Here is a 27,351-nt window from a genome sequence, read left to right as displayed (position 1 = left end):
TAACACCATAAAAAATCTTGTTCTCGGGATATATAATCTTGTTTTCGGGATATTATGTTGTTCTCGTAGTTCTCGGGAAATCGTGGTACCCACAAAATACAAGATATAAAAATCGATTTTCTGAAGATCGCGTGTTATTTTATTAAATATGAATGCCTTAATTAATATAAAAAAAGAAGATGTGGTATGATTGCCAATGCGACAACTATCCATAAAAAACCAAAATGACACCTGTAGACATTTATAACTATAGGTCACCGTACGACCTTCAACAATGATTAAAGCACATACCGCATAGTCAGCTATAAAAGACCCCGATAAGACACTGAATGTAACCCCCCTAACCTGGGACAGTGATATAACTGTAAACAGTACAACATATTAAGAACGAACTATAAAAATAGTTGGAAAAGGTTTTACTCATCAGTCGGATAAAAATACAAGTGGACGTGAATTATTTGAAATATTTTTTTCAAAATAATTCTAAAGACAAAAAATCTTCACTCATTAAATTTATTATAAATATTTTAAACCTTATTATTGTATGCTGTTACAACACCTATAACACCATTTCAAATCTTTTTCTCGGGATATATGAATTTGTTTTGGGGATATTATGTTTTCTCGTATTTTTCGTATTTTTCGAGAAATACAAGAACCTTTATAATATCCCAAAAACAAACTGAAAAATTCCGATAAAAAGATGGATTGTTCAAAACTTAAGGATTTGTTTGAAATATAAATCCTATCAGTAAATCAATTACAAAATTATAATAACAATTGTATTTTAAATATAACATTACAAATGAAGCAGTATAAATTATGTTAAAACAAATATTAGGTACTATATAGAGTTGGATAAATAGGGTACGATTTGGTTGAGTACGAGTTGCCGAAGGTACGAGTTCACATGTACATCCTCGTTGTGAAACACGGAGAGCCTTTTCCGACCCTACTTTGTAAAATTTGTAAACCTTTGGACAACTTCCGATTCCTTGTTTTAACAGTATTATTTATGTTTTTATTTATTTATTTATTTATTGTTTTTTTTTAACTACTCACAATGGACAGTAAAAAAAGGAAACTTCCCAAACATTTTGAGACAGAAGTAAATTACAGTTTTATGAATGGTGTCAATGCCTACATTATGAAGGCAGGAATTGAAAATGCCAGAATGAAAATCTTCAAAACTCAGCTAAAGAAATATGGAGGGTCTTTCTCCGATGAGCTGACTCAAGACACTACATATATAATTGTGGAAGAAAAGATTGATATAACAAGACTACTAAGTATTCTACAAGTTGAAACAATTCCTGGTCATATTAATGTAGTTAACACTAATTGGCTTAGTAGATGTTTTAGAGAAAAATCACTAGTTAACATAGACAACTTTATAATCAACAGAAATTTGCTAAACTTTAAAACCGATGTGCAAAATGTCAGTAAAACATTTGAGATATACCCTGAAGATGCTGTGAGGGAAAATAAACAAACAACATTTTCAGGAACACTTAAGGTGGCTCCTGTTTGTACACCAAGTAGAATTCATCCGCATGAATCAAAACAAAAAAGGAGTAATGAATGTGAGAGTGGTAATAGTAGTGAATATGAAACAAGTGATGATGATGTAAAGCTCAATCGAAAAGTCTCTGTTCCATCAACTGAGGGCATGTTGAAGGTATAAAATAAAAATTAATTGAATTAACTTCTGCTAATAAAAAATGTGTGTTGGAACAGTGAAAATGAAAGTCATATATGTACTTAATACCAAAACAATAAAAAAAAAATGGAAATTAGGAACTTTTTTATTTGATTTCATGTGCTTTCTTTTCAAATGTTCACCTTTTTTATTTAGCTCACCTGACCTGAAAGGTCAAATGCTGTTTTCTCATCATTTGGCATCTATCTTCGTCTGTTAACTTTTACTAAAATCTTCTCCTCTGAAACATTTTTATTTATCAAGCTGGATCATACACATACAGTATGATTATTCAACTGTAGTTTTAGACATATAATCCCTGCACTACAATATTTTTTCAGACTCTAGACAAACATTTCAAGTCAGTTTGAAGTGAAAACATTGTAGAAGTTCTTCTTGAAGAATGGGAAACACTGAGAACACTGTTAGTGAAAGAATGTAAAGACATATATATGACATTTAGGAAGACAATGAACAAAGTTGCCAGTCTTGGAACTTTGTATCCTTGTCTGTCTAAGTACAAAATGAAGTATGCAGCAATTAGTCTTGTTTTAAATTATTGAGGTTTATATACATATTCATAGTATATTTGAGCTTCTTATTTTTTTTCAGAAAGGTAACTGGGTTTGTGCACAGTCTTCTTTGAACCCAATACCTAATCTCAACAGCCATATTACAGAAAAATTAGAGGTTTGTATAACTCCTACATATCATATCATGTATGGAAATATACATTTTTGTAAATTTTTATTAAACATGTTGATCAGCTTAATCATCAAATATTGAAATATAAGGATAATAAAGATGAATCATGACTGGGCATGTCATGTTGAAAAAGCTCATAAATGAGCATGTGCAATAATCTATATTAGTTTTTAATAAGGTTACAACTCAATATTGATTTTTCATAACAGTTAAGAGCACATGATACAGTTACAGGGGAGGTAATTTCGTTGCTAATGTAAATTGCTATTTTCGCTTCGTCAAACTATGACTTTTAGGGAAAAGATAAAAGTTTTCCACTGATTTTTATCATTCAAACTTATCTAACTTGAAAACTAGTTCAAGGACCCCTCTTTTTTAAAATGCCATTTGGTTTGGTTATGAGTGCCAATTTCCATGAAAATGTTTATCATGTTTATAGTGCAATTTATTTTAAAATTTAATAAATATCAGCAAAAATGATGTTTTTTTCTAAATTCATGAACATTTGATAAATATGAGTTATTTCTGAATAAAAAATGTATAAATTGATAAGATACTTATGAAATACAGAAAGTACAAATAATTTAACAAAAAAACAACTTGTGTTTATCTTTTAAAACAAAAAAAGGTTCTTTCGAAAGGGAAAATACGGCCACAAATCCAGATTTTGAGCAAATATACAAATTTGACCTCATCTTACTCAAAAAGTAGCACATGAAGGTATATATTTTTTTTAAAACATATTTGATTTAATCAGGTAAAAAATAGTTTAAATGGATTTTTTTTTATAAAAATGTCAATATGGGATCAAAACTGTATCATATGCCCTTAATAAAGTTTACTTTATGCATGTTCATGTATGAACAAAATGAGGTTTATTTCATATTTTGATAACCTTTGAAATTAATGCCACTTTAATTTATTTGCAACATTGATAACAAGTATTTTCAATGTCATAGCATGTTATTTATGCTTTCGCAAATAAAATATTCATTCATTCATCATGTTCATTCAATTCAGGAAATGGTGAAAAAGTATGAAAGTACAAGTGACAAGTGGAGAGCTTTTGGATACCAGAAAGCAATCCAGGTTCTCAAGAAACACCCAAAGCAAATCACAACTTGGGAGGTATGCTGGTATTAAATTAAAATCATAATAAATGAACAGGTGCATGCATTCTGAGAAACATACAATATAAATACAAATTATACAATAGTTGAGGTTAATAAATGCAATATAATATTCTAAAATGAAGTACAAAATTATGATGGCATACATGTTTAGTGTATAATTTTTGATATCTTTTAAGGATGTACTTCTGTGAAATTTTGAAAATAAGAAATTAAAATGCTTTTAGTTGAAAGAGTTTCAGTAAAGAAACGAAATAAGCTAAAAGTATTGATAGGTCATGGAGCTTCTTTTTGAGGTATTTGAGTTTTAAAATATGGTGGGAAAAGGCTGACTCAGACTTATACCTTACATTTGCATTGGTTTTATTTGGGTCTCAAATCAAGAACCTGCTTTAATTTAGGAAAATGACCTTTTATGAGCTTATTAAGCCTTTTATTTTAGAAAAATGGGTGTTATGAGGCAAAATATTTTACCCTGTATTGGTGGAAAAAAAAACAAGATTTCAGATTATTTTGTTTCCAAGTTATTTTGTTTCCAAGTTTTGGGGTTAAGTTATTCATTAATAAAGTTATCAGCTTTCTTTTTCAGATACTATAAGCAATAGTTCAATTTTCGTTGGTATTTTGAATAATTGCATAGTGAACACACTATCTGACAGTGTTTATTTGACTTTGACTTCATATTCATGGTTCATGGTATTATTTTTTGTTTTCATAGTAAAGTTTGCTTTCAGATGCTGTTAGCAATATAGGCCAACTATATTTGGTATATGGGATGATTTATGATGAACAAAAAATACTAAATGTACACGATTGAGAAAAATAGGTTAAAAAAATGCAGAACAATTGAGACTTAAACATAATAAAAATAAAGAAAAGAGAATTATGGGCAATAAACTAATGTATGCAGAAAAATTGCCTATAGAATTTAAAAAATCAGAAATAAAGAACCTTTTATGGAATGTCACATTATTTCTTTACAGGAAGCAAAGTCTTTACCGGCCATCGGAGCAAAACTGGCTGATAAAATTTGGGAAATTATAGAAAGTGGTGGATTACGGAAGTTAGATGAATTTAAATCTAGCGAAGAGATTAAAACATTGGAACTTTTCAGCAATGTTTGGGGTGCTGGTGCTGTAACAAGTCGACAGTGGTATCAGCAGGTGTTGTATTATTCTTTGTTCATCAAGTTGATATATACTTCATAAACGTTAGATGTACATGAGATAATAGTATAGAATACTTCATAAACGTTAGATGTACATGAGCATGATGAGATAATAGTATAGAAAACTTCATAAACGTTAGATGTACATGAGATAATAGTATAGAATACTTCATAAACGTTAGATGTACATGAGATAATAGTATAGAATACTTCATAAACGTTAGATGTACATGTACATGAGATAATAGTATAGAATACTTCATAATAGTTAAATGTACATGAGATAATAGTATAGAATACTTCATAAACGTTAGATGTACATGAGATAATAGTATAGAATACTTCATTAACGTTAGATGTACATGAGATAATAGTATAGAATACTTCATAAACGTTAGATGTACATGAGATAATAGTATAGAATACTTCATAAACGTTAGATGTACATGAGATAATAGTATAGAATAAAAGTTAAATATACATAAAACATTAGTATACACTTGATATTAGTTATATGTACACAAGACAATAGTATAGAATAAAAGTTAAATATACATAAAACATTAGTATACACTTGATATTAGTTATATGTACAGGAGACAATATTATTGACTTGATATTAGTTGTTTATCAGTCGTCCAACTGTCTATATCTTTCTGCTCAGCTCTTAATAAATATAGATTATAACATGACATTTTTCATATTAGACCCCTTTTCAGCCCTAGGTCAAGATATCAGTCCTGAAGCCGACAGGTTCGAGGGATGACTTTGACCATGGGCTGATAAGGGGTCTGATATGAAAAATGACATGTTATGTTCTTTTTATTATATACTTCAACAAGAGACATACAGACAAAACTATTTTAATACGACCGCAAAATTTGAAAAAAATTTCTACGTATATTGCTATCACGTTGGCGTCATTGTCGTCGTTGTCATCGTCGTCGTCCGAATACTTTTAGTTTTCGCACTCTAACTTTAGTAAAAATGAATAGCATTCTATGAAATTTTAAACACAAGGTTTATGACCACAAAAGGAAGGTTGGAATTGATTTTGGGAGTTTTGGTCCCAACATATTAGGAATTAGGGGCCAAAAAGGGCCCAAATAAGCATTTTCTTGGTTTTCGCACTATAACTTTAGTTTAAGTTAATAGAAATCTATGAAATGTTGACACAAGGTTTATGACCACAAATGAAAGGTTGGGATTGATTTTGGGAGTTTTGGTTTAAACAGTTTAGGAATTAGGGGCCAAAAAAGGGCCCAAATAAGCATTATTCTTGGTTTTCTCACAATAAGTTTAGTTTAAGTATTAAAATAGAAATCAATGAAATTTAAACGCAATGTTAATGATCACAAAAGGAAGGTTGGTATTGATTTTGGGAGTTTAGGTCCTAACAGTTTAGGAATTAGGGGCCAAAAAGGGACTCAAATAAGTATTTTTCTTGGTTTTCGCACCATAACTTTAGTTCTTATAAATAGAAATCTATGAAATTTAAACATAAGTTTTATGACCATAAAAGGAAGGTTGGTATTGATTCTGGGAGTTTTGGTCCCAACAGTTTAGGAATAAAGGGCCCAAAGGGTCCAAAATTAAACTTTGTTTGATTTCATCAAAAATTGAATAATTAAGGTTCTTTAATATGCTGAATCTAACTGTGTATGTAGATTCTTAATTTTTGGTGCCGTTTTCAAATTGGTCTACATAAAGGTCCAAAGGGTCCAAAATTAAACTTAGTTTGATTTTAACAAAAATTGAATCCTTGTGGTTCTTTGATATGCTGAATCTAAAAATGTACTTAGATTTTTTATTATTGGCCCAGTTTTCAAGTTGGCCCAAATCGGGGTCCAAAATTAAACTTTGTTTGATTTCATCAAAAATTGAATAATTGGGGTTCTTTGATATGCCAAATCTAACTGTGTATGTAGATTCTGAATTTTTGGTCCCGTTTTAAAATTGGTCTACATTAAAGTCCAAAATGTCCAAAATTAAACTAAGTTTGATTTTAACAAAAATTTATTCTTGGGCCTCTTTGATATGCTGAATTTAAACATGTACTTAGATTTTTGGTTATGGGCCCAGTTTTCAAGTTGGTCCAAATCAGGATCCAAAATTATTATTTTAAGTATTGTGCAATAGCAAGAAATTTTCTATTGCATAGTTATAAATTCAGCAATAGCAAGAAATCTTCAATTGCACAGTATTGTGCAATAGCAAGTAATCTTCAACTGCACAGTATTGTGCAATAGCAAATATTTTCAATTGCACAGTATTGCACAATAGCAAGAAATATCTAATTGCACAGTATTGCACAATAGCAAGAAATTTCTAATTGCACAATATTGTGCAATAGCAAGAAATTCCAATATTGGATTTCAATTGGAGTTATCTTTCTTTGTCCAGAATAGTAGTTGAATCAACTTAAATCATTGTTTTATACAATAAACAATGTATATTCACTTTTACTACCAACTGATAGATTAAAACCATCTTTACCATTCAGTCATTGTCAGTGATAACAAGCACTTTTTTACATTTTAATATTTTATGATGTATTTAAATGAGTAGTTATTGTTGCAAACTTCATTAGAAATTTGAATTGGGATTAGTTTTGAAATAAGGGAAAGGGGGATGTGAAAAAAAAATTGGGGGGTCATTTTTTTTTCATTTCAGATTTTATAAATAAAAAGAAAATTTCTTCAAACATTTTTTTGAGAGGATTAATATTCAACAGCATAGTGAATTGCTCAAAGGCAAATTTTTTTTTTAAAGTTCATTAGACCACATTCATTCTGTGTCAGAAACCTTTGCTGTGTCAACTATTTAATCACAATCCAAATTTAGAGCTGAATCCAGCATGAATGTTGTGTCCATACTTGCCCCAACCTTTCAGGGTTCAACCTCTACGGTCGTATAAAGCTTCGCCCTGCGGAACATCTGGTTATTTTATTAAACTTTGAAAAAATATTTGTTATGATTTTTTTTTAAATAATATGTTTTCTGATTCCTTATATTTTCTTTTTATTCAACTGTGTTATTTTTTACATATATTTTAATAATAAAAAAAGATGCCATTGAGGTACATATTTCCTAAGAATTGGCCGAATGATGTTGAAATGTCACACGATTACGTTACAGCAAATCATGCCATAATAACTGGAAGCAGTTGGTTTGAAATGGAAGCAGTTGATATAAACTGGAAGCAGTTGATAACAAAAGTCATATCACACGGCTCAGGCAATTCTTTTTTTTTTTTTTTCTTATAAAGGCATTTATTGTAATATCTAACATTACCAATTAACAAGGTTGTTTCTGATAACAATTAAGCAGGGGTTTTAATCCATAAATAAGAAACAGATTTCAAGCCAAACTAAAGTCTTTGTTCCAAAACCGGCGTTCTAATATCTTCATAAAATTAAAGTATATCAATAAAATATTTGTTTGTAGCAATTTTTTTGGTTCCAGAATTGATAAATATGCAGTCACATTTCTTCATCAGCCAAGTCAGCTGACACACATTATAAAAGTTCATGAATTAAGAATTTATTTTAAAACACTGCTTTCCTCTTTCTTCCTGTGTATTTTGTATCAGGTCTAACTTCTTTTCCTTGTCTCCACCTTCTTTCTTTTTTCTCTAAAATCCAATCTCTACTCTTCTTTGGGTTTTTACCTCTTAACTGTTTAAAATTTTGTCTTTTATCACTGTAAGCTACTTGATTTTTTGAAGTATTAGCACCTTCTGTACCCAGTGCCTTTGGGAGCTGCTGTGGTTGACCTCCAGCAAATAAACATAAAAACATTTTTTTAGCCTTTGTACTGTTAGGAAAATCTACAACTAGACCTCCAGTAAAGCCTGCTTTCATTGCTTGTTGTGTTATCAATTCTAACTGTTGACTGTTTTCTGGATATAGTTGAAATACAGCCTTGTCTCCTCTACACAGACAGGTGTACAATGTAGTGAAGAACTGAAATAATCTCTTTGGTGGATGGTGATATTTCTTATCTGCATTACATAACCACTGTAAAGCTGATATGCTAATAACTGCATCAAATGTTCCTGCTTTGAAGGGCATACCCTCTCCCATATCACTCAACACAAGATCTCCTTCAGATTCTTTATCTACTGCTACGTCAAGCATGGAAGGACTAATATCCACACCTATCCAACAATGTCCATTATCTGTCAAACATTCTCCACTTAGTCCAGAACCACACCCAACATCCAATATAAAACATGGCTGATCTTCAGGTAATCCCAGTAGTTCAATAGCTCTTTCTGACAGCTGATTCTGTATTTCAATCATTCGAGTGTTTGATGTGTATTTTCTGGCCTCATCTTCATTGTAAAATATTTCTGGAGGAGCTTGTCTTTCTGGTCTTCCACCATGTGCCATTGTTGCTGTTTGGCACTTCAATTCTCAGGCAATTCTTCAAATTCAATGAATAAATATATTTACTAATATGTTTTATCATGGGGTACAATTATAGCATTACTTTCTTTTAAGTATATGATAAAATTGCATATCACAGCTGTTGTGACGTCAAATACGTTGACCCAGTCTTAATAATGTTGACCAGGACATATCAATGACATCATAATGTTTGACCTGTCATTATAAATTCAACTTCCGGTTGCTCAGGTGTAACTAAGAAAATACTTTCAAAAGATGCAAATACAGCCCGATAAATCGGGTAAAATATCAGCTGCTCGACACAATATGAAGGCTTCTTTATCTTGTTTTCTGAGCTCACTCGACAAAAAGCTTCATATTGTGAATCAAAACTGATATTTTACAATATCAACTTGCAGACAACCTTAAACCCAGCAAAGCAATTTACTTCGAGGCAGTTAGGTCTGATGTATGAATACAGGTGCCCTGAATGTTCTTTCATGTAACTTTTGGTATTCCACTGATTGTGACTTTAAAGAGGTGGATTGTGATCTTACAAAACTAGTTGACATCACTGCTGGGTTAAAGGCTAACAAAACATTCCTACTTTACAATTATATGAATAGGATTAAAACATTTTTTAAAATTATTAAGTATTTTTGTAACAGGGATTTAAAACACTAGACGATCTCAAAACAAAGGCAAAGTTGACACACCAACAAGAAGTTGGTTTGAAGCACTATGATGACATTTTAGATAGAATGTCAAGAGAAGAAGCTGGCGAAATTGAGAAAACAGTATGTTTATATATTTTTTTTTTTAGTTTAGCTTTTTGTGCAAATGTTTTGTCGAATCTGTAACATCTGTCACTGAAAACTCGACAGGGATTGTGAACCAGCAGCAGTGGCTTCAGCTAATTTCTCAAAAGCTTAATAGTTTAGAAGGCAGACCTTGATACTTGATACTTTTTTTATATATCATCCCTTATGTTATGAAGTTTCTGTATTTCATATGTCCATTATCTTTGGTCTCATTTTCATGGTTTTCATCTGACCTCGACCTTATTTCATGGATCAGTAAACAAGTTTAAACCTAGACTTGAGCTCATTTTCATGGTTCAGTGGTTAAAGTTAAGTTTTTATGTTTTGATCTTTTTACTGAAAGTGCATGCAATAGGTTAACTATATTTGGTGTATGAACATATTTTCAATGTAATTGTCAGTCTGGCATGTTTTATTTGACCTTGACCTCTTTTTTACCGTCCATTGCTCAGTGTTAAGTTTTTTTGGGGGGTCTGTTTTTCTTAAACTATAACCAATAGGTCAACCATAGGTGGATCCAGAGGGCCCTGGGGGTCTACCCCTCTTTTTATTGGAAAAATTTGGTTGATTATATAGGGAATCACTGGAGCGGCCCCCCCTTAGGTCTGTCAGTTGGTTTGGTTTATTGACCTTGATCTCATTTTTTTGGATCATGTTCAATATATGTGAAACTTGAAGTGAAGCTTGATATCTAGTACTTTTAACATAAAATCAATGGTTAGTAAAGGCAGCTTGTGCACTCTTGTTTATTTAAGGGACCAATTTAACCTCTTTGATTAAAACTGGTATTTAAGCAGGAACAACAAATTTTTTTGGGGGACTAGCTGTCAAACTCATGTTCACAAATTTGACTCAAATTCTCATATTTGATTTCTAACAACTTAAAACATTTATCCATATTATTAAAAGTATAAAATAAATAATTCACACAGCATTGGCTCGATAATATGTAGCTTCGTTTGGTGATCATTTAAGATTGAGATTAGATTGAGAAAAAACAGGGATACAAACTAAAACTGAGGTAAACACTATTATAAGAGGAAAACAATGAAACAGCAGACACACTGAAGTGCAACAAAAAAACAAAACTACAACACACACAGAATTATTAGATAACAAAGTTCTGCCATTTTCCTGACTTGGTACAGGGCAGTTATAAGTAAAATGATAGGTTGAACCTGGTTTTGTGGATAGCCAAACCTCATGATTTTGTGGCAATGTTGAATATACCACTAAAATGACAACATAACATACAGATAAAAAGAATGTAAGAACATTCAGCACCTAGAAATATACAAATAAACAATACACCAGTACATTTCCACATGCTACCCGCAGAATAACAAGGAACACGTAAAACAATGTTGGACAGCAGACAAAAAAAGTAAAACAGAACCAGGAACTGTCCGTCACATAACTCAATCAACACCACAAAATCAAAATTATGAAAAAGTATATCAATGTTTACCATAAAATTGAGAATGGAAATGGGGAATGTGTCAAAGAGACACAACCCGACCATAGAAAAAACAACAGCAAAAGGTCATCAACAGGTCTTCAATGTAGCGAAAAAATTCCCGCACCCTGAGGCGTCCTTCAGCTGACCCCTAAACAAATATTAACTAGTTCAGTGATGAACGCCATAATAATTTACAAATTATACACAAGAAACTAAAATTAGAATAATACAAGACTTACAAAGGCCAGAGTCTCCTGACTTGGGACAGGTGCAAAAATGTTGTGGGGTTAAAACTGATTGTGAGATCTCAACCCTTCCCCTATACCTCTAGCCAATGTAGAAAAGTAAACGCATAACAATACGCACATTAAAATTCAGTTCAAGAGGAGTCTGAGTCTGATGTCAGAAGATGTAACCAAAGAAAATAAACAAAATGACAATAATACATAAATAACAACAGACTACTAGCAGTTAACTGACATGCCAGCTCCAGACTTCAATTAAACTGATTAAACGATTATGATTTCATCATTTGAACATCAGGCACAATCCTTCCTGTTAGGGGTTTAGAATCATACCATCATAACATATATGAGATAATCTATATTAGCATAATTAGAATAAAGAAACCAGTTTAAATTATATTCAGGTCAGAAAGACAGTAGAAACCATTCAACCAGAAATCATATCTCAAGCTTGTGGATCGTACAGACGTGGTAAATCTACTTGTGGAGATGTTGATGTATTGGTTACACATCCGGATGGAAAATCACACAAAGGCATATTTTATAAGCTCATATCAAAACTTAAAGAACAAGGTAAGCTTTTACAGGTTAATTTTGTATATAATAAAATAAATGGGTTATCAGTCAATATCTGTGTATCTATTAAAAACCACAATGTTCCATATGTCCTAAAAAGAGAGGTTTGGATTGATTTTGGGGGTTATGGCACAGGTTGAATTGACAAACTTATTTGTTGAATTAATCTATTTCTCCAGATCGAAATATTAAAAGACTATTGTCTCATTGGCACTCTTATTTAAATTCACAACCAAACCTACACAATTTTCAATGTAAAGTTTACTCCACTCTCCCTATCTTCTTTCAGTAATGATGGAAATGAGACACCTGAAATTGTAATTGAGACAGCCAAAACTCCTATACAACCACAAATACTGTGAAAGTACTTTTGTTCGTGGGGTACCAATTTTCGTGGTTTTCGTGGATGACCTTATCCACGAATTTAAGTGTCCAACGAAATAAAACAACCATTTTCCAAATCAAGACACGGACAGATCCCCATCGGAAGGTTTGAATACTCATATGATCTAGAGAATATATTGAATGACGTCAAATCTGAGAATACTTTAATGGCAGTAACAGAACTACAACTGCATGCAAGATTATACCCATTTAATCTTTAATAACCTAAAATGTACAACTTTTGATCTTTAAATTCTCAAAAAAAATATTTTGATCAGATTTCCGGTATTGTATTGCTAGTTTGATAAAGTGTTCATTTTATATCATCACTGTTCTCGTACATATGGGAAATAATAATTTCATGCTGGGCTTGATTTTGATAAGAATTATTTGACAATTCAATTTACGTTTATGGCATTTGTTTATGTTACTGTTTTCTTAAGGTGACATGTTTATGGCCTCATTTACACCTTTGATGGTCTTTAGTCCGTTGATCACTTTATCATGGGTTGATTAGTGTTATCACTACGATTTACACGGTCAATGTTTACTTTGCAATTTCCTTCAATCCAGACTATTTGTAACCTTCTTTTCTAAATTTTTCATTTTTTTTTTCTCAAGAAAACTAAAATCCACGAATTTAAAAACCCACGAACATGTAAATTTTGCTAAAACCACGAAAATTGATACCCACGAATTAAAGTACTTTCACAGTACAAGCAAATGAAGCAACTCAAGAAAATCCTAACCCTACACTTCCTTCCTCCACACGAACAAGAAATCCTAGTGGGAAACACAAAATTGGTATAAATAATAATTGGTTGAAACAGTATTCCTGGTTATATTTTGACAAAGACTTTTAGACTATTCAGTGTTGCAATAATACAACCTCTCAGTACAGCAGAGGTGGAGAAAATATGCTCTCAGGTCAAATTGATAAAGACAAGTCACAGGGCAAACTTGAAAACATAGACATTAACAAAAATATTAACTGTAAAATTAAACTGTGATGAAACTAAATTTGAAAAAATTCTTGATCAATGTGTGACAACCTTCTTCAAAAAGAAAAACAGAAGACTTGTCAGTGTTGTATAATATTTATTTGCATTTGAACTCCTCTTTGAAAAAATCTGTAGTTCTGAAAGAGAAATGAATATACATGTAGTAATGACTATTAGTGCTCTCAGTTTGATTTTAACTTATATGTTCTAAATAAATGTTTTTTAAACTTGTATTGATAGTATAGAGTATTTAACTTAGCTACATGCTTGCTAAAAATATGTCATTATGTGGTAATATGAAGTATTTGGGTTTTTTTCAGTGAGAACGCGCTAAAGTGCCCTTTTTTAAAAACGTGCCCCTCTATTTTCAAATCCTTGCTGGAACACTGACTGACATGCCAGCTCCAGACATCAATTAAACTGACTGAAAGATTATGATTTATAAGGTATATAGGGGAAACAAATTTAAGACAAGTACCTTTGGATAATGGTCCCACTGTTTAGGAACACAAGGCCATAAAGGGGCCAAAATCTAGGAATTTCTGGTTTTCTGAATATAGCCTGTCTGAGTATTCTTTTTTTGTGGATCTCTATACAGTTGTATCATCAGGGTCCCTAAAAAGAAGGTTGGGATTGATTTAGCTGGTTTATATGAGCTTAACATTTTGGGAAAAAGTAGCAAAACACAATTCTTTTCCAATATTTGTATACACTAGAACTGTTTATTATTTTACGAATTTAATGGAGTGTAATTCATAGTACTTGATCTAGATTAAATTGGTTCTTGCAGAATCCTGTTATCTTAATTGTTATACAATTATCTCTGCCTATTTTTTCTTAGATATATGCTAAGTTCTTTGCAAAACTACCAAACTCATTCTTTATATTTTAAAAGTTACACCCAACCAAGAGTAGATAGTATTTTTTTGTTTTGAATATGTACAATTTTCTCATATTTCACCTTTTGGGCCAAGAGAGCTATTCTCATCACTTTGTGTCTGTTGTATGTAGTCATTGTTAACTTTTTACATTTTGAACCTCTTTTAGAGAACCACTGAATGGAATGGAATCAAACATAGCATGAATGTTCTTTATGAGGTGCTGACAAAGTGTTGTTACTTTGTAGCCAATCCATCATCCAAGATGGCTGCCAGCAGGGCACTTATTTTAACATAGAACCCTATGGGAAATACATACAAATGTCTTCTTTTAGAGAACCACCAATTGGAATGAAACCAAACATAGCATGAATGTTCCTTATGAGGTGCTGACCAAGTGTTGTTACTTTGTAGCTGATTCATTATCCAAGATGACTGCCAGCAGGGGACTTAGTATAACATTGGAACCTATGGGAAATACATACAGTCAGGGGTACTACTTGTACAAGTTATTTTTAATTACTTGAAGAAGTAATATTGATATACTTATGTAAGTTAATTTGAAGGATACTTGTACAAGTGAATTTTATTTACTTGTATAGGTGAAAAAAAATATTGCATGAGTTATGTCCCTTAGACATTCAGATTATTTTACTTGTAGAAGTAAAAAAGTCATCCAATCCTCTTTTATTGAATTCTTATGATTTCTTTGCTCTGATAGAATTTTAAATTATCTGCCCTTTGCAGATAACTTGTACAAGTAGTATCCCTGACTGACATACAAATGTCAGCAGAGGAATTAGTTTAGCATTGGACCCCATGAAAAAATACATACAAATGTCTTCTTTTAGAGAACCACTGAATGGAATGAAATCAAACATAGCATGAATATTTCTTATGAGATTCTGACCAAGTGTTGTTACTTTGTACCTGATCCATCATCAAAGATAGGCCCCAACAGGGGGCTTATTTTAACATAGGACCCTTATTGGAAATACATGCAAATGTCTTCTTTTAGGGAACCCCTGAATGGAATGAAACCAAACATAGAATGTTCCTTATGAGATGCTGACCCAAGTGTTGTTACTTTGTAGCCGATCCATCATCCAAGATGGTCCGCAGTTGGGCACTAAGTTTAACCTAGGACCCTATGAGAAATGCATACAAATGTCTTCTTAAAGAGAACCACTGAATGAAATGAAACCAAACATAGCATGAATTTTTTTTATGAGGTGCTGACCGAGTGTTGTTACTTTGTAGCTGATTCACCATCCAAGATGACTGCCAGTGGGGGACTGAGTTTAACATAGGACCCTATGAGAAATACATACTGAAGTTTTCTTTTCAATAGAGAACCACAGAATAGAATGCAATATTAAACCAAATTTGGCTTCAATCATTACTTAAGTCTCTGTTATGATTTTATCTTTTTTTATATGATTTCAAAATCCAAGGTAGAGTTCTTGAGAGCCTCTACTTTCCTGAAGGGACCTGTGTTACAGTTCGATGTGGATCATGCATGTTGCTCGGTATTTAATTTTCTATGTTGTGTTTGGTGTACTATTGTTTGTCTGACCGTCTTTTCTCTTTTTGCCCTGCCTTAGCAAAGGGATATTACGTTGTAACCTTATCCATCCAAATGTCCCAAAATTGCAAAGACATTTAATAAAAAGTTATGTCACTTACAAGGGGGGGGGGGGGGGGGGGGCTATGGTATGCAGATAGGTTTAATGTATATGGTGTACACACACAAACATACAAATTCTAATAAAATAATAATATTTTTTTCTTTTATGAATAGGATTTATAACAGATGATTTAGTGTCGAGTGAAAACGATGGTAATCAACAGAAATATTTAGGAGTTTGTAAGTTACCTGGCAAAAATAGATTAGTAAGTGTTCTTTGTTAAAACAGTACAAATAAAGTCACTGACTGACTACGGTTACATTATAATGTAACAATAAATAAGATAAATAAATAAATATATATAAATAAATAATCTTTATTTCAAGAGGATGATCCCATTAGTTAAAATTAATCTTCCTGAGAGTCTTCAAAATAATAATAACATATTTATAAGTACATGCAGTATTATAATGATATATTAAACACAATATTATACAATTACTGTCTTTTGATGCGGTAAATATGGGGTTTTATTGACTTTCGAAAACTGATATTCACTGAGGCCGACGGCCGAAGTGAATATAAGTTTTTCAAAAGTCAATTTAACCCCATATTTACTGAAACAAAAGACAGTAATTGTTTTATTCCATATTCCAAGAGAAGAAAAGGTATTTAATGTCAAACATATACCAAAACAAATTTCAAATAAAATATTTTACCATTATGTTTAATGTAAAAGCATGTGACGTTTAGTGCGGTGAATAACACTTTCTCAGGTGAATATGCTTTTTTATTCAAAATCCTTAATTTGCACAATTGATGAACAGTTTGTAACATTTTGTTTTAAAAGATACAAGTGTATTACTCATTTTTATTTCATTTGGAAAATTGTTCTATTTTTGAGAACCTGAATATGTAAATGTTTTCTTATTTTTCTTAACAGCACCGGCGTTTAGATATAATTATTGTCCCATATGATGAGTATGCCTGTGCATTAGTGTACTTTACGGGTTCAGCTCATTTCAACAGATCTCTTCGGAACCTTGCAAAGAAATGTGGTATGTCACTGTCGAACCATGCATTACGAAAAGATGTCGTTAGAAAGGTATTTGTAAATATTTATCTTAATTTTCAAATCATAACATGAAAACATAAATATACATTGATAAAATGATTTCATATTTAAGAAATTAGGAGGTGATTTCATTTGTCACTGATAAAGATGATACGTATCATTAGTAAGCCAGGAGCTTCTAGCCCTGTTGTAGCCTCTATTACTTCAAATATGTTATTTTTATTAGGTTAGTTTAAACATATTTATTTATAGTGGATTGGGAAACAAGTTTTACAACTTATATTAATCCCTTTCCACTTTGCGGGTGCGAGTGCTGCCTGGTAGCGGCATTAGCCTACTCTTTTTCGAAATCTACAAGGGTGTCTTTAACGTGCAAGAGATATGGCTCTCTCTTAACAAGGGCCAGCCATTTATCGTCCCCGTCCGACGGACTATCATCGTTTCCTCAAGACCATACTCGCAAATGGTGTCAAGGGAGAGCCGAAAATTGAGTTCCTGAACCAGGAACCTTTGTGTTAGTAGTCCGATGCACTAACCACTACACCACCGCTCTCTATTAGGTTGGCTGTATACAAATTTATTAGGTTGGCTGTATACAATCTTATGGTTAAACTTCAATCTTCAGTTTTTCTGTGTGATGTATAGATTATTGTTTTTCACTCTGTTCAGGTCTTGTTTATGTTCTAACATGTAAGTTATATATTTATGCTATGTCTGAACTACAGTTTTTAAGCTTTTGAGTTCAAATTGCAGTATTGTTAATGTGAAATGGATTTATTTTTAACGAATGGTTTAAATTTGAGTAAGAGTTCTGAGTTTAGTACCATCTGTTCTTGACTTTATTTGCATAGGTCATTGGTCAATGTTAAGTTGAAGTAGTCTGGTCCTCTTCTTTGGTGTAAGGGATTATTGAAAGATTCACATGTCTGTCTTCCAAGGCTCTTCTGGCTTTACCTCATTTTCATGGTTTATTGATTGAATTTTTAGTTTTCTTTGTAAACAAGATTGAGTATGGAAACAGTGAATGTGTCAAAGAGACACCAACCCTACTAAAGAGCAGAACACATCAGAAGACCATCAATGGGCCTTCAATACAGAAAGAAAATCCCACACCTGAAGGTGTGGTTCAGCTGCCCCTACACAAAATGTGTACTAGTTCAGTAATTATGGACGGCATACTAAACTCAGAAATATACAAATGAACTAAAATTAATCTTACAAGACTTACAAATGCCAGAGACTCCTGACTTGGGACAGTCTGGGTTTAACATTTTTTTGCAGAGCCTTCAAATTTTGAAGACATAGCAATCCTACATTCCTTCAAAGTCGTCGTTGTATAGGAGGTGTCCACAAATATTGATCAATATTCACTCTGTGGTTAAATTTATTAAAATTTCAATAAATTTCTTAAACTATCCTGGATTTTTACCAAGTTTGGACAGAATCTATTTAAGCTGTTTATGATCATAAGATAGTATCAAGAAGTAATTTTTGTAAAATAAAAATCAAATCTGTATTTTACTTATAAATGGATGAAGTTTTTCTGCCAGGAAACTTTTACATTCAATCCGTTGTTAAAGTTTTAAAAACTAATTTAGATATAAAAAAGAAGATGTGGTATGATTGCCAATGAGACAACTATCCACAAAAGACCAAAATTGCATAAACATTAACAACCGTACGGCCTTCAACAATGAGTAAAGCCCATACCCCATAGTCAGCTATAAAAGTCCCTGTTAAGACAATGTAAAACAATTCAAACCAGAATAACTGCCTTATTTATGTAAAAAAAATAACGAAAAACGAACATGTAACACATAAACAAACGACAACCACTGAATTACAGGCTCCTGCTAGCTTTATTTATCTTTATTATAACTTTCTTAAACTACCCTGGATTTGTATCAAACTTGAATGAAAGCTTGTTTATGTTGTTTGTGATCAAACGCTAATCTCTAGAATAAAATTTTGTACCTGTTTTTGTATTTTACTTATAAATGGACTTAATTTATCTCTAGTTTTGTTACCAGGTAATTTATAAATATAACAATATCAATTAAAATTCATGTCAGCACAAAAGAACTGACTACTGAGCTGGTGATACCCTTGGGGAATTAAAACTCCATCAGCAGTGGCTGTGGTTTTAAATAAACTCATCATACATACCAGGAATAAATTTTGTATTTACGCCAGAAGGGTGTTTCGTCTACAAAAGACTCATCAGTGGTGCTCGATTCCCAAAATGTTGAAATGGCCAAACAAAGTACGAAATTGAATAGCATTGAGGAACAATTACTTACAGAAAAGTTAAATGCCAGATGTTTCAAATTAATTCAAAACTAACTCATAATATAAACTCTAACCTTGATTGAATTACAATTATAAACTAAACTCTAATTCAAAGTTAACTTCATTTTTAACTCAAGTTCCAACTATAAAACGTAACTTTAAATTAACTCAATAGTTTGTCACACTTATGTCTGTAGTAACAGAAATGAAAATAAGGTATGATTGCCAATGAGACAACTATATTTCCACCAGATTTCAAATAATTTAGATATAAGCAAATTTATGTAATGAAACAGCCTTCAACAATGAGAAAAATCTATAATTTATTTATTAAACTATAAGAATATAGGGTATGAATACAAATCAGAAGACTCCATTAGCGACCATAAGTAGTATAGGAAAAAGTCAAATCATGCTACATGCAGAAGTATAATCAGCTATTAGAAACACTACATGAAAATATGTGAAACAATTGAAACTATAAAACTAATTGCCCAATTGATAACAACCAAATTTACAAAAATAAACAATATATGAACCAACGACAACCACTGAATTAAAGACTGTTGACTTGGAACAGGCACAACAAGGATGTGGCTGGATGATTTGTGAGCACTCAACTCTCTTCCTTCTCTTTTATAGAATAGAATGATTACTGAATAAAAACTTAGTAACAATGTAAAGACAGTATCATCTTTATAATTAATTTCTAAATTAATTTATTATACACAGTGTTGATAATGTTCCATTTTATTCCTAGGGAACACAGAAGATCTATGAAGGAACTGTAATACCAACTCCCACTGAAGAATCTGTGATGACACTTCTTGGTGTACCATACAGACCACCCAATGAAAGGGATCATTGACAAAATATGTCCTAATAACTTATGCTTGCAGTAGTTATAAAGTTAATGTGGATAATTGTCATTATACAATAACTAGTGTAAACTGTATAATAACAACCATTGGATTTGTGCATTGGTCTCCACTTATTTGCAGACTGTTAAAGGATAACTATAATGCCAAAAATAGCCTTGAAATTCTGGTTCTTACCGCTACAACTACTTTAAACAAATCATGTATGAGAGCACAGTCAAAGCTTCACAGTAGGGGTATATAAATATCAAAAAACAATTTATGCATTTTTCGGACATAAAAGTATGACAAAAACCAATGGCTGCAAACTAGGATTCAAAATGTTCTGCAGCCAAAAAATTGAATACATTGAATCCCTAGACACAAAAACTTTTAAGGATGTTAACAAAAGTAACTTGTTACAAACGGTTAAGAAAATTTGACCAAAACTCAAGTTACAACAAAATGCATTCTTGATAGATTAGTCCTTTGTCAATTTATGTGATGTATCAACAAGAAGTTATTTGTATTAGTGATTCTATCACAACTATTTCTCTGTGATATTTGTAGTATTTTGGCCTAATTGAAAACATCAACTTCTTCAAGCCAATTTCATCCCCTCATGATTAATTACAAAACCTTAATTAAAACTTTTATTACAGGTATTTTTATCCCCTTTCCTTATTATATTAAGCTTAAAACAAAAGAAACATTATTTTTTTCAAGTTATACACTGTCCACACTAGGGGCTGTTTTGTAAACCAAAGGACAATAATTGGGTTACAGGACCAAGATGGAGTTCCCCATTTGTTAATAAAGGACTTAACTTATTTTTAATTGTTAAGAAAAGAAAATGGGTATCTATTTGGTTGAAATTCTAGTTAAATAACCCTTTTGATAGAGAGAACCTGTGAAAGTTAAGCAAAGATATAACTTAACATATTCAATGATTATGTCTCTGTTCTAAAAATTATGTATGAAAGAGAAACTTTGTATCAGACATATAATGTATTATGTCTCTGTGTGTATGTGTTGTGTAAAATTTTATAGTATTAATATTAGATATATATTTTTTCTCTGTTTAAATGTTATTTATACATGTTATTTATTTGATCAGCTAAAATGTGTTAAAAAATTGATATGGTTAATGTCCTCTGAAGATCATTATATATATAATCAATTATATACATTAATATGCAACTGAAAGAATGAAAAGTTCAAATTGTTGAATACTTAAATTGAATCACTTTACTTGTGATATATCTATTTCATTGCTATATGCATCTGTTTTTATGTTCCCTTCCCTATGCCATTTTATATCAATTATTAATAACTTTATCAATATTGTACCAATCCATATTGAATTTTGTGTTTTGTTTAATTTGTGCTTGTGTTGGAATTTATGTTTCTGCTCCTTTGGGGTGCTCATTGCATAATTAAATTACTTGTATTTGTATTTGTATTGTATAAGTTTTCAAGATTTTCAAGATTTATTGATAACTTTCAGACACATAAATGTGTAACATTACATTATAGATGGTAAGCAGGGACTTGATGTTAATATCTGAAGTGCACATTTATGATATATTTGTCATGATAAAAAAATTACACTGAAAAGCAAAGTTCTCAAAAGATCCAACATTAAAAAAGTATAGCAATTGGATAACTAAATAAGTGAATTATATTTTTAAAGACCCATGACATCTTCATTTTTATTGTCAAACCTGCAAAAGGGAGACATATCAATCTTATATTTGTTCAAATTTGGTTGGTGTCAACATTTATGTTCAGTCTGTGTTGAGAGGGGTCGCATACCGTGTTGTTGTTAGTTTTGGTAACAATGATTTGATGTTTTTTCATTCATTATATCGATAATGTCGTACTATTTCGTTTGGTGCATCTGACAGCATAAATTATATGAGTGGTTACCTTGACTTTCTATGTGTAAAACCAAAAAGCAAAAGCAGCACACATTTCTTAAATGGCAGTTGAAACAGCCAAATATCCAAGCTCTGATTTTACCTTGATAGGTCTATTTTCTCGTATTACTTAGTCTTCAAAAAAGTTTAGCGTTGTTCAATTTAAAAAGCTTGTTGTTTCGAAAAAAAGTAGCAAACACAAGTAAGTTTTCAATTATATATAAAAAAAAAACCACACAAAAACACTGTGCACAGTGTAGAGGATGCAGCATTTACTAACATAAGCAACACGACGGATGACACATGTGAAGTAGGATCTGCTTACCTTTATAGAGCACCTGAGATCACCCCCAGTTTTTGGTGGGGTTTGTGCTGCTTAGTCTTTATTTTATTCTATGTTGTGATTTGTGTTGTTTGTCTGTTTCTTTTGTAGCCATGTTGTTATTAGTTTATTTTCGATTTATGAGTTTGATTGCCCCTCTGGTATCTTTCGACCATCTTTTATTGGCTACGAAAAATAAGCTTAAAATTAACCTTTTCTAATAACCCAAAATTTCCTTTGAAATAGTATACAGGAGAGACAAGATATTGCACCTTCTATCAAAATATGTTTCAATATATTCCTTTACGACATTACCAAGCTGTTTTTTTTATATGCTGTCCTATAAGTACTAGTTATTTTGATTTGCTTATGATGCGGGTTGTTTAAATAAGTAACAAAATTCGAAGTTTTTTTTTATAAAATGGACCATTTTTGTTCAACACCTGTATAATGTGTTCTCCATATTATTTATAATTAAGCGTGTTTGTTGATGTTTCTTTGATATTTCATTATATATCATATCAGACAAAGTTGTGGTTTAAAATTGTATTTAATATTTCAATCGTTTCTTTCTTATACAAATTCGGAAATTAATGCTTAATGTCATTGTACTTTCAATATTGGCTGTTGTACCCTCACAAGTGTTTTATTTCCATTTGCATTACTTTCATAGCATTTATATCAAGTATTCGTAAAACTCAAGGAGTACCGCTAAAGTCGATGTTAGTACTTGTTTTGTCTTTTATCTATAAAAGAGAGGCGATAGATACACGAGGGACGTTCAAACTCGAGAGAAGAAATTATACTAACAGCGCCACGTTTAAAAAGAAAAATATCAACAGAAAAACGATAATTCACAAAACACAACATAGAAAAATAAGACTGAGCAACACAAATCACACCAAAAACTGGTCTCAAGTGTTCGAGAATGGGTAAGATATCCTGCTTCACATGTGCCAAGGTCGTGTTGCTAATTTTAGTAAAAAATCAGTAATTATAAATCTAGTTATGTAGGTTGCAATCGCTCAAAGAGGACGTGATTGTAGTTTCGACATAAGAAACATATCCGATATCATCTGTGAAAAAGATATTCCATAACGGTCAATCAACTCGTGATGGCGTCCGAAAATTTTACAAAGGGATGACTTCACCACTTTGAACTCAATGTTTGATAGCTACCCTCTATTAAAGAAATTATGATAGAAAATACATTCCAACATGATGATATATAAAGTTGAGAACGGAAATGGTGAATGTGTCAAAGCGACAACAACCCGACCATAGAGCAGATAACAACCGAAGGCCACCAATGGGTCTTTAATGTAGCGAGAATTCCCGCACCCGTAGGTGTCCTGGCTTCAGCGGGCCCCTAAAAATATGTATTCTAGTAGTGATAATGGACGTCATACTAAACTCCGAATTATACACAAAAAAAATAAAATTAAAATTATACAAGACTAACAAAGGCCAGAGGCTCCTGACTTGGGACGTGCAAAATTGCGGTGGGGTTAAACATGTTATCCTTCACCTAGTATACCTCTAGCTAATGTAGAGAAGTAAACGCATAACAAAACTCAGTTCAAGACAAGACTCTGAGTCCGATTTTAAAAGATGTAACAAAAGAAAATAAATAAAATGACAATAATACATAAATAACAACAGACTACTAGCAGTTAACTGACATGCCAGCTCCAGACCTCAATTAAACTGATTGAAAGATTATGTCTTCATCATATGAATATCAGGCACAATCCCTCCCGTTAGGGGTTTAGTATCATACTATCATAAAATATATGAGAAGAACATACCCGTGTCATTCCAACAACTGTTTTTTTTTAAATAAATGTGTTTAGTTCCGATGCAAAGACCCTATAATTGAATCAATATTAAAGCCAAAATATGCAATCTTTAATGACTTGACAACAGTATCGTAACTATGTCTCTTCTTAATAAGTCTGTTTAAATGTTTAGTAAGCTTTTTAGGTGAATACTGATATTTTTGTGCTTTGTAAAGAATATTACCATAAAAAATGGATGTGAAATGCATGAACATACAAGAAGTCTGCATGTTGAGTTATATTTACGAATTATTTCCTTATACCGGTAATAAAATTTAGTAAATGTTTTGGCTAGTTTGTGATATCGAAAACCCTGGTGTAATTATTTTTCAGTAATACATAAATTTCTCTCGCTAAAATCTAATACGTTGTTACATACACGAGCGAATCGTACAAGTTGAGATATATAAACACCATAAGATGGACAAGGAACATCACCATATAAAAATGGATAATTAACGATAGGAATTTATCAAGTACTTCCAACGAGTTTTTGACACTCCAAAAGTAGTTAATTCCACTATTTTCAAAGGCCTTATTTGAACAATTTATTATCAGTTTTTTTTTATTGTACAGTGTACTAGTAAGTAAAACAGACAGTTTAGTAGTGGAACAATGGCTTGAAGATGAAATAAATCTATATTTGTAAGGTTTTTTGTGTAGCTTCGGAAGCCAGTACATAGTTGGGACTTTCATTTTATTTGGTTCTGCTTGTAAAGAAGTAGGTAAAAGTTTGTCTTTGTTACAGATGTCGTTTTCTGAAAATGAAGTCAGTGGGAATGTTGGTGAATTGGTGATTTCCTTTTGCAGAACCTCTCTATAAAATTTACGTCAAACAATAATGATATTTCTTTTATAGCAGCTTTATCAGCCGGGACAAAACAAATTCCTTGGCTAGTTCTTTGAGTTTATGCTTGATACGTGAAATAGGGTTGTTAAGAGTAAAAAAAGTTGTATTCGAATATCAACTATCTTCATTACTGAATTAAATAAGGAGTCCAAAGATTTTTTATCAGCTTTTTTCCCGTTTTACCAATTTCAAACACTAGGTACGGAGTGAGTCGTGGATGATATTACGACACTCATTACAATTAAAAATTGACAGGGGACGATATTTAGGTCCTTGACTGAGGAATGATTTTAACTATCGGTCGCGAACGATGTTAAGGTCTCCTGTTATGACATGTGAAATGGGGCCATAGGTGTATTCGGAATTTCTGCAATTACATGACTTTGGTGTTTTTTTTATGATATTTAACTCTTTTTCTTGGCTATAATTATTCCGTTTACAGGCGCGGCTGGAATGTAGCTACATAGAAATGGAAAGTTCACAATTGAGAAGCTAGTCTATAGATATAGGAAGATGTGGTGTGAGTGCCAATGAGACAACTCTCCATCCAAATAACAATTTAAAAATTAAACCATTATAGGTTAAAGTACGGCCTTCAACACGGAGCCTTGGCTCACACCGAACAACAAGCTATAAAGGGCCCCAAAATAACTAGTGTAAAACCATTCAAACGGGAAAACCAACGGTCTAATCTATAGAAACAAAACGAGAAACGAGAAACACGTATATATTACATAAACAAACGACAACTACTGTACATCAGATTCCTGACTTAGGACAGGTGCAAACATTTGCAGCGGGATTAAACGTTTTAATGGGCCCAAACCTTCTGCCTTTTTCTGAAACAATAGCATAACATCACAACATTACCGGAAGGGTAAGCATATCCTGCTCCACATGTGTCACCCGTCGTTTTGCTCATGTTATTACAAAACCGGTAAATAGTCTAATTCGTAAGGTGACGTTCATGAAAAGGGATGGAGATTGTAGTTACGATGCAAGGAACATATCCGATATCATCTGTGAAACGGTTATTCCATAACGGTCAACCAACTCGTGATGGCGCTCGTAAAATTAACGAAGGGCTGATTTTAAATTGAATAGACCTGCCTCAATATAAATGTGGGCACTGTGTTTGCTAAATATGATCTAGATGCATTTATTTCATACCTTCATACTTTGGTTTCTTGATGCCTTCAACTATTTGCATACCCCTAATCACAGCTGTCTGAACTTAAAAGAGGGGTTGTGTAACACACAAGCTTCATTAGGACCTCTTATATATATACGTAACATTAATTTGGTCTCATAAAACATTTTAAAGGAGTAGGTCCAGTTAGACCCCTTTTCGGCCTCAAACTTTAGCAGTTTTACAAAATTGTTGAAATGTAAACTTTTAGCTATATTTTGGAAAGTAGGATGCTTCTGCAACATAAAAATGGGCTGTTTTTGACAATACAATGCACATATATCGGGTACAAGCATCACTGAGTCATGCTAAATTACTGAAATATACACAATTTAAGCATTTTGGTAAAATTTGAGACGGTTTCCGTCTTAAATGAAAGTGGCCGCATTTGTGTTCATTCTTAATATTGAAATGTGAGTTGTATTTGATGATAATACTAACATATACAAAAGTTGAGGATGAACACGGATGCCGCGCGGCCACTTTCATTGACCAACAAACATCTGAAAAGTGATTTTTTTGGGCATATTTGATAGATTTTTCCTATTCAAGCTTTAGATAGATCGTTTTTAATGACTAAATCAGTTACAATCTTCCACATAAACTAATCAACTGAAATACTTAAGTGTTTCAAAAGTGACCAAAATCTTTCGTCAGATGAACCCGAGGCCAACATCGGCCCTTACTCCTTTCCGTAAGCAAGTTGAATAAATCCAATTATTATACAGGAATGGTCATTTTTATAAATTGATTACCTAAGGATTTTCTTATCCAAGGAATAGACTACCTAAGCTGTATTTGGCACAACTTTTTTTGAATTTTTGATCCTCAATTCTCTTCAACTTTGCACTTGTTTTGCTTTATAAAATTGAGAATGGAAATTGGGAATGTATCAAAGAGACAATAACCCGACCATAGAAAAAACAA

The 27,351-nt window shown here is 32.0% G+C and overlaps 2 protein-coding genes across 3 annotated transcripts; one reads left to right on the top strand and one right to left on the bottom strand.

The window, feature by feature from the left end:
* The first annotated feature begins 970 nt into the window (after positions 1 to 970).
* Positions 971 to 21,762, top strand: LOC134715435 (DNA polymerase lambda-like). Of its 2 annotated transcripts, XM_063577607.1 has the most exons (9): positions 971 to 1,678; positions 2,312 to 2,389; positions 3,425 to 3,532; positions 4,518 to 4,697; positions 9,762 to 9,890; positions 12,023 to 12,191; positions 16,259 to 16,350; positions 17,029 to 17,190; positions 20,210 to 21,762. In XM_063577607.1, exons 1-9 carry the CDS (start codon positions 1,064 to 1,066, stop codon positions 20,315 to 20,317), a joined length of 1,641 nt encoding a protein of 546 aa, XP_063433677.1. In that variant the 5' UTR covers positions 971 to 1,063; the 3' UTR covers positions 20,318 to 21,762. The 2 variants fall into 2 exon arrangements, with proteins under 2 accessions (XP_063433677.1, XP_063433678.1); XM_063577608.1 differs by lacking the exon at positions 9,762 to 9,890.
* On the bottom strand, positions 8,065 to 9,113 carry LOC134715436 (probable 18S rRNA (guanine-N(7))-methyltransferase). The gene has a single exon (XM_063577609.1). The coding sequence runs from the start codon at positions 9,094 to 9,096 to the stop codon at positions 8,251 to 8,253; it is 846 nt and encodes a 281-aa protein (XP_063433679.1). The 5' UTR covers positions 9,097 to 9,113; the 3' UTR covers positions 8,065 to 8,250.
* Positions 21,763 to 27,351: the final 5,589 nt, after the last annotated feature.

Source organism: Mytilus trossulus, chromosome 4 (genome assembly GCF_036588685.1).
Source record: "Mytilus trossulus isolate FHL-02 chromosome 4, PNRI_Mtr1.1.1.hap1, whole genome shotgun sequence".
NCBI classification, from domain to species: Eukaryota; Metazoa; Mollusca; class Bivalvia; order Mytilida; family Mytilidae; genus Mytilus; species Mytilus trossulus.
The sequence above is the reverse complement of the archived record's forward strand: the minus strand, read 5'-3'. Positions and strand labels throughout refer to the sequence as shown.

Excerpts from the sequence above, each read along its gene's own strand:
- LOC134715435 (XM_063577607.1), top strand. The coding sequence starts at position 1,064 with ATGGACAGTAAAAAAAGGAAACTTCCCAAACATTTTGAGACAGAAGTA. Across the intron at positions 2,390-3,424 it reads ATATTACAGAAAAATTAGAG|GAAATGGTGAAAAAGTATGA; the intron begins GTTTGTATAACT and ends CATTCAATTCAG. Across the intron at positions 3,533-4,517 it reads AGCAAATCACAACTTGGGAG|GAAGCAAAGTCTTTACCGGC; the intron begins GTATGCTGGTAT and ends ATTTCTTTACAG.
- LOC134715436 (XM_063577609.1), bottom strand. The coding sequence starts at position 9,096 with ATGGCACATGGTGGAAGACCAGAAAGACAAGCTCCTCCAGAAATATTT.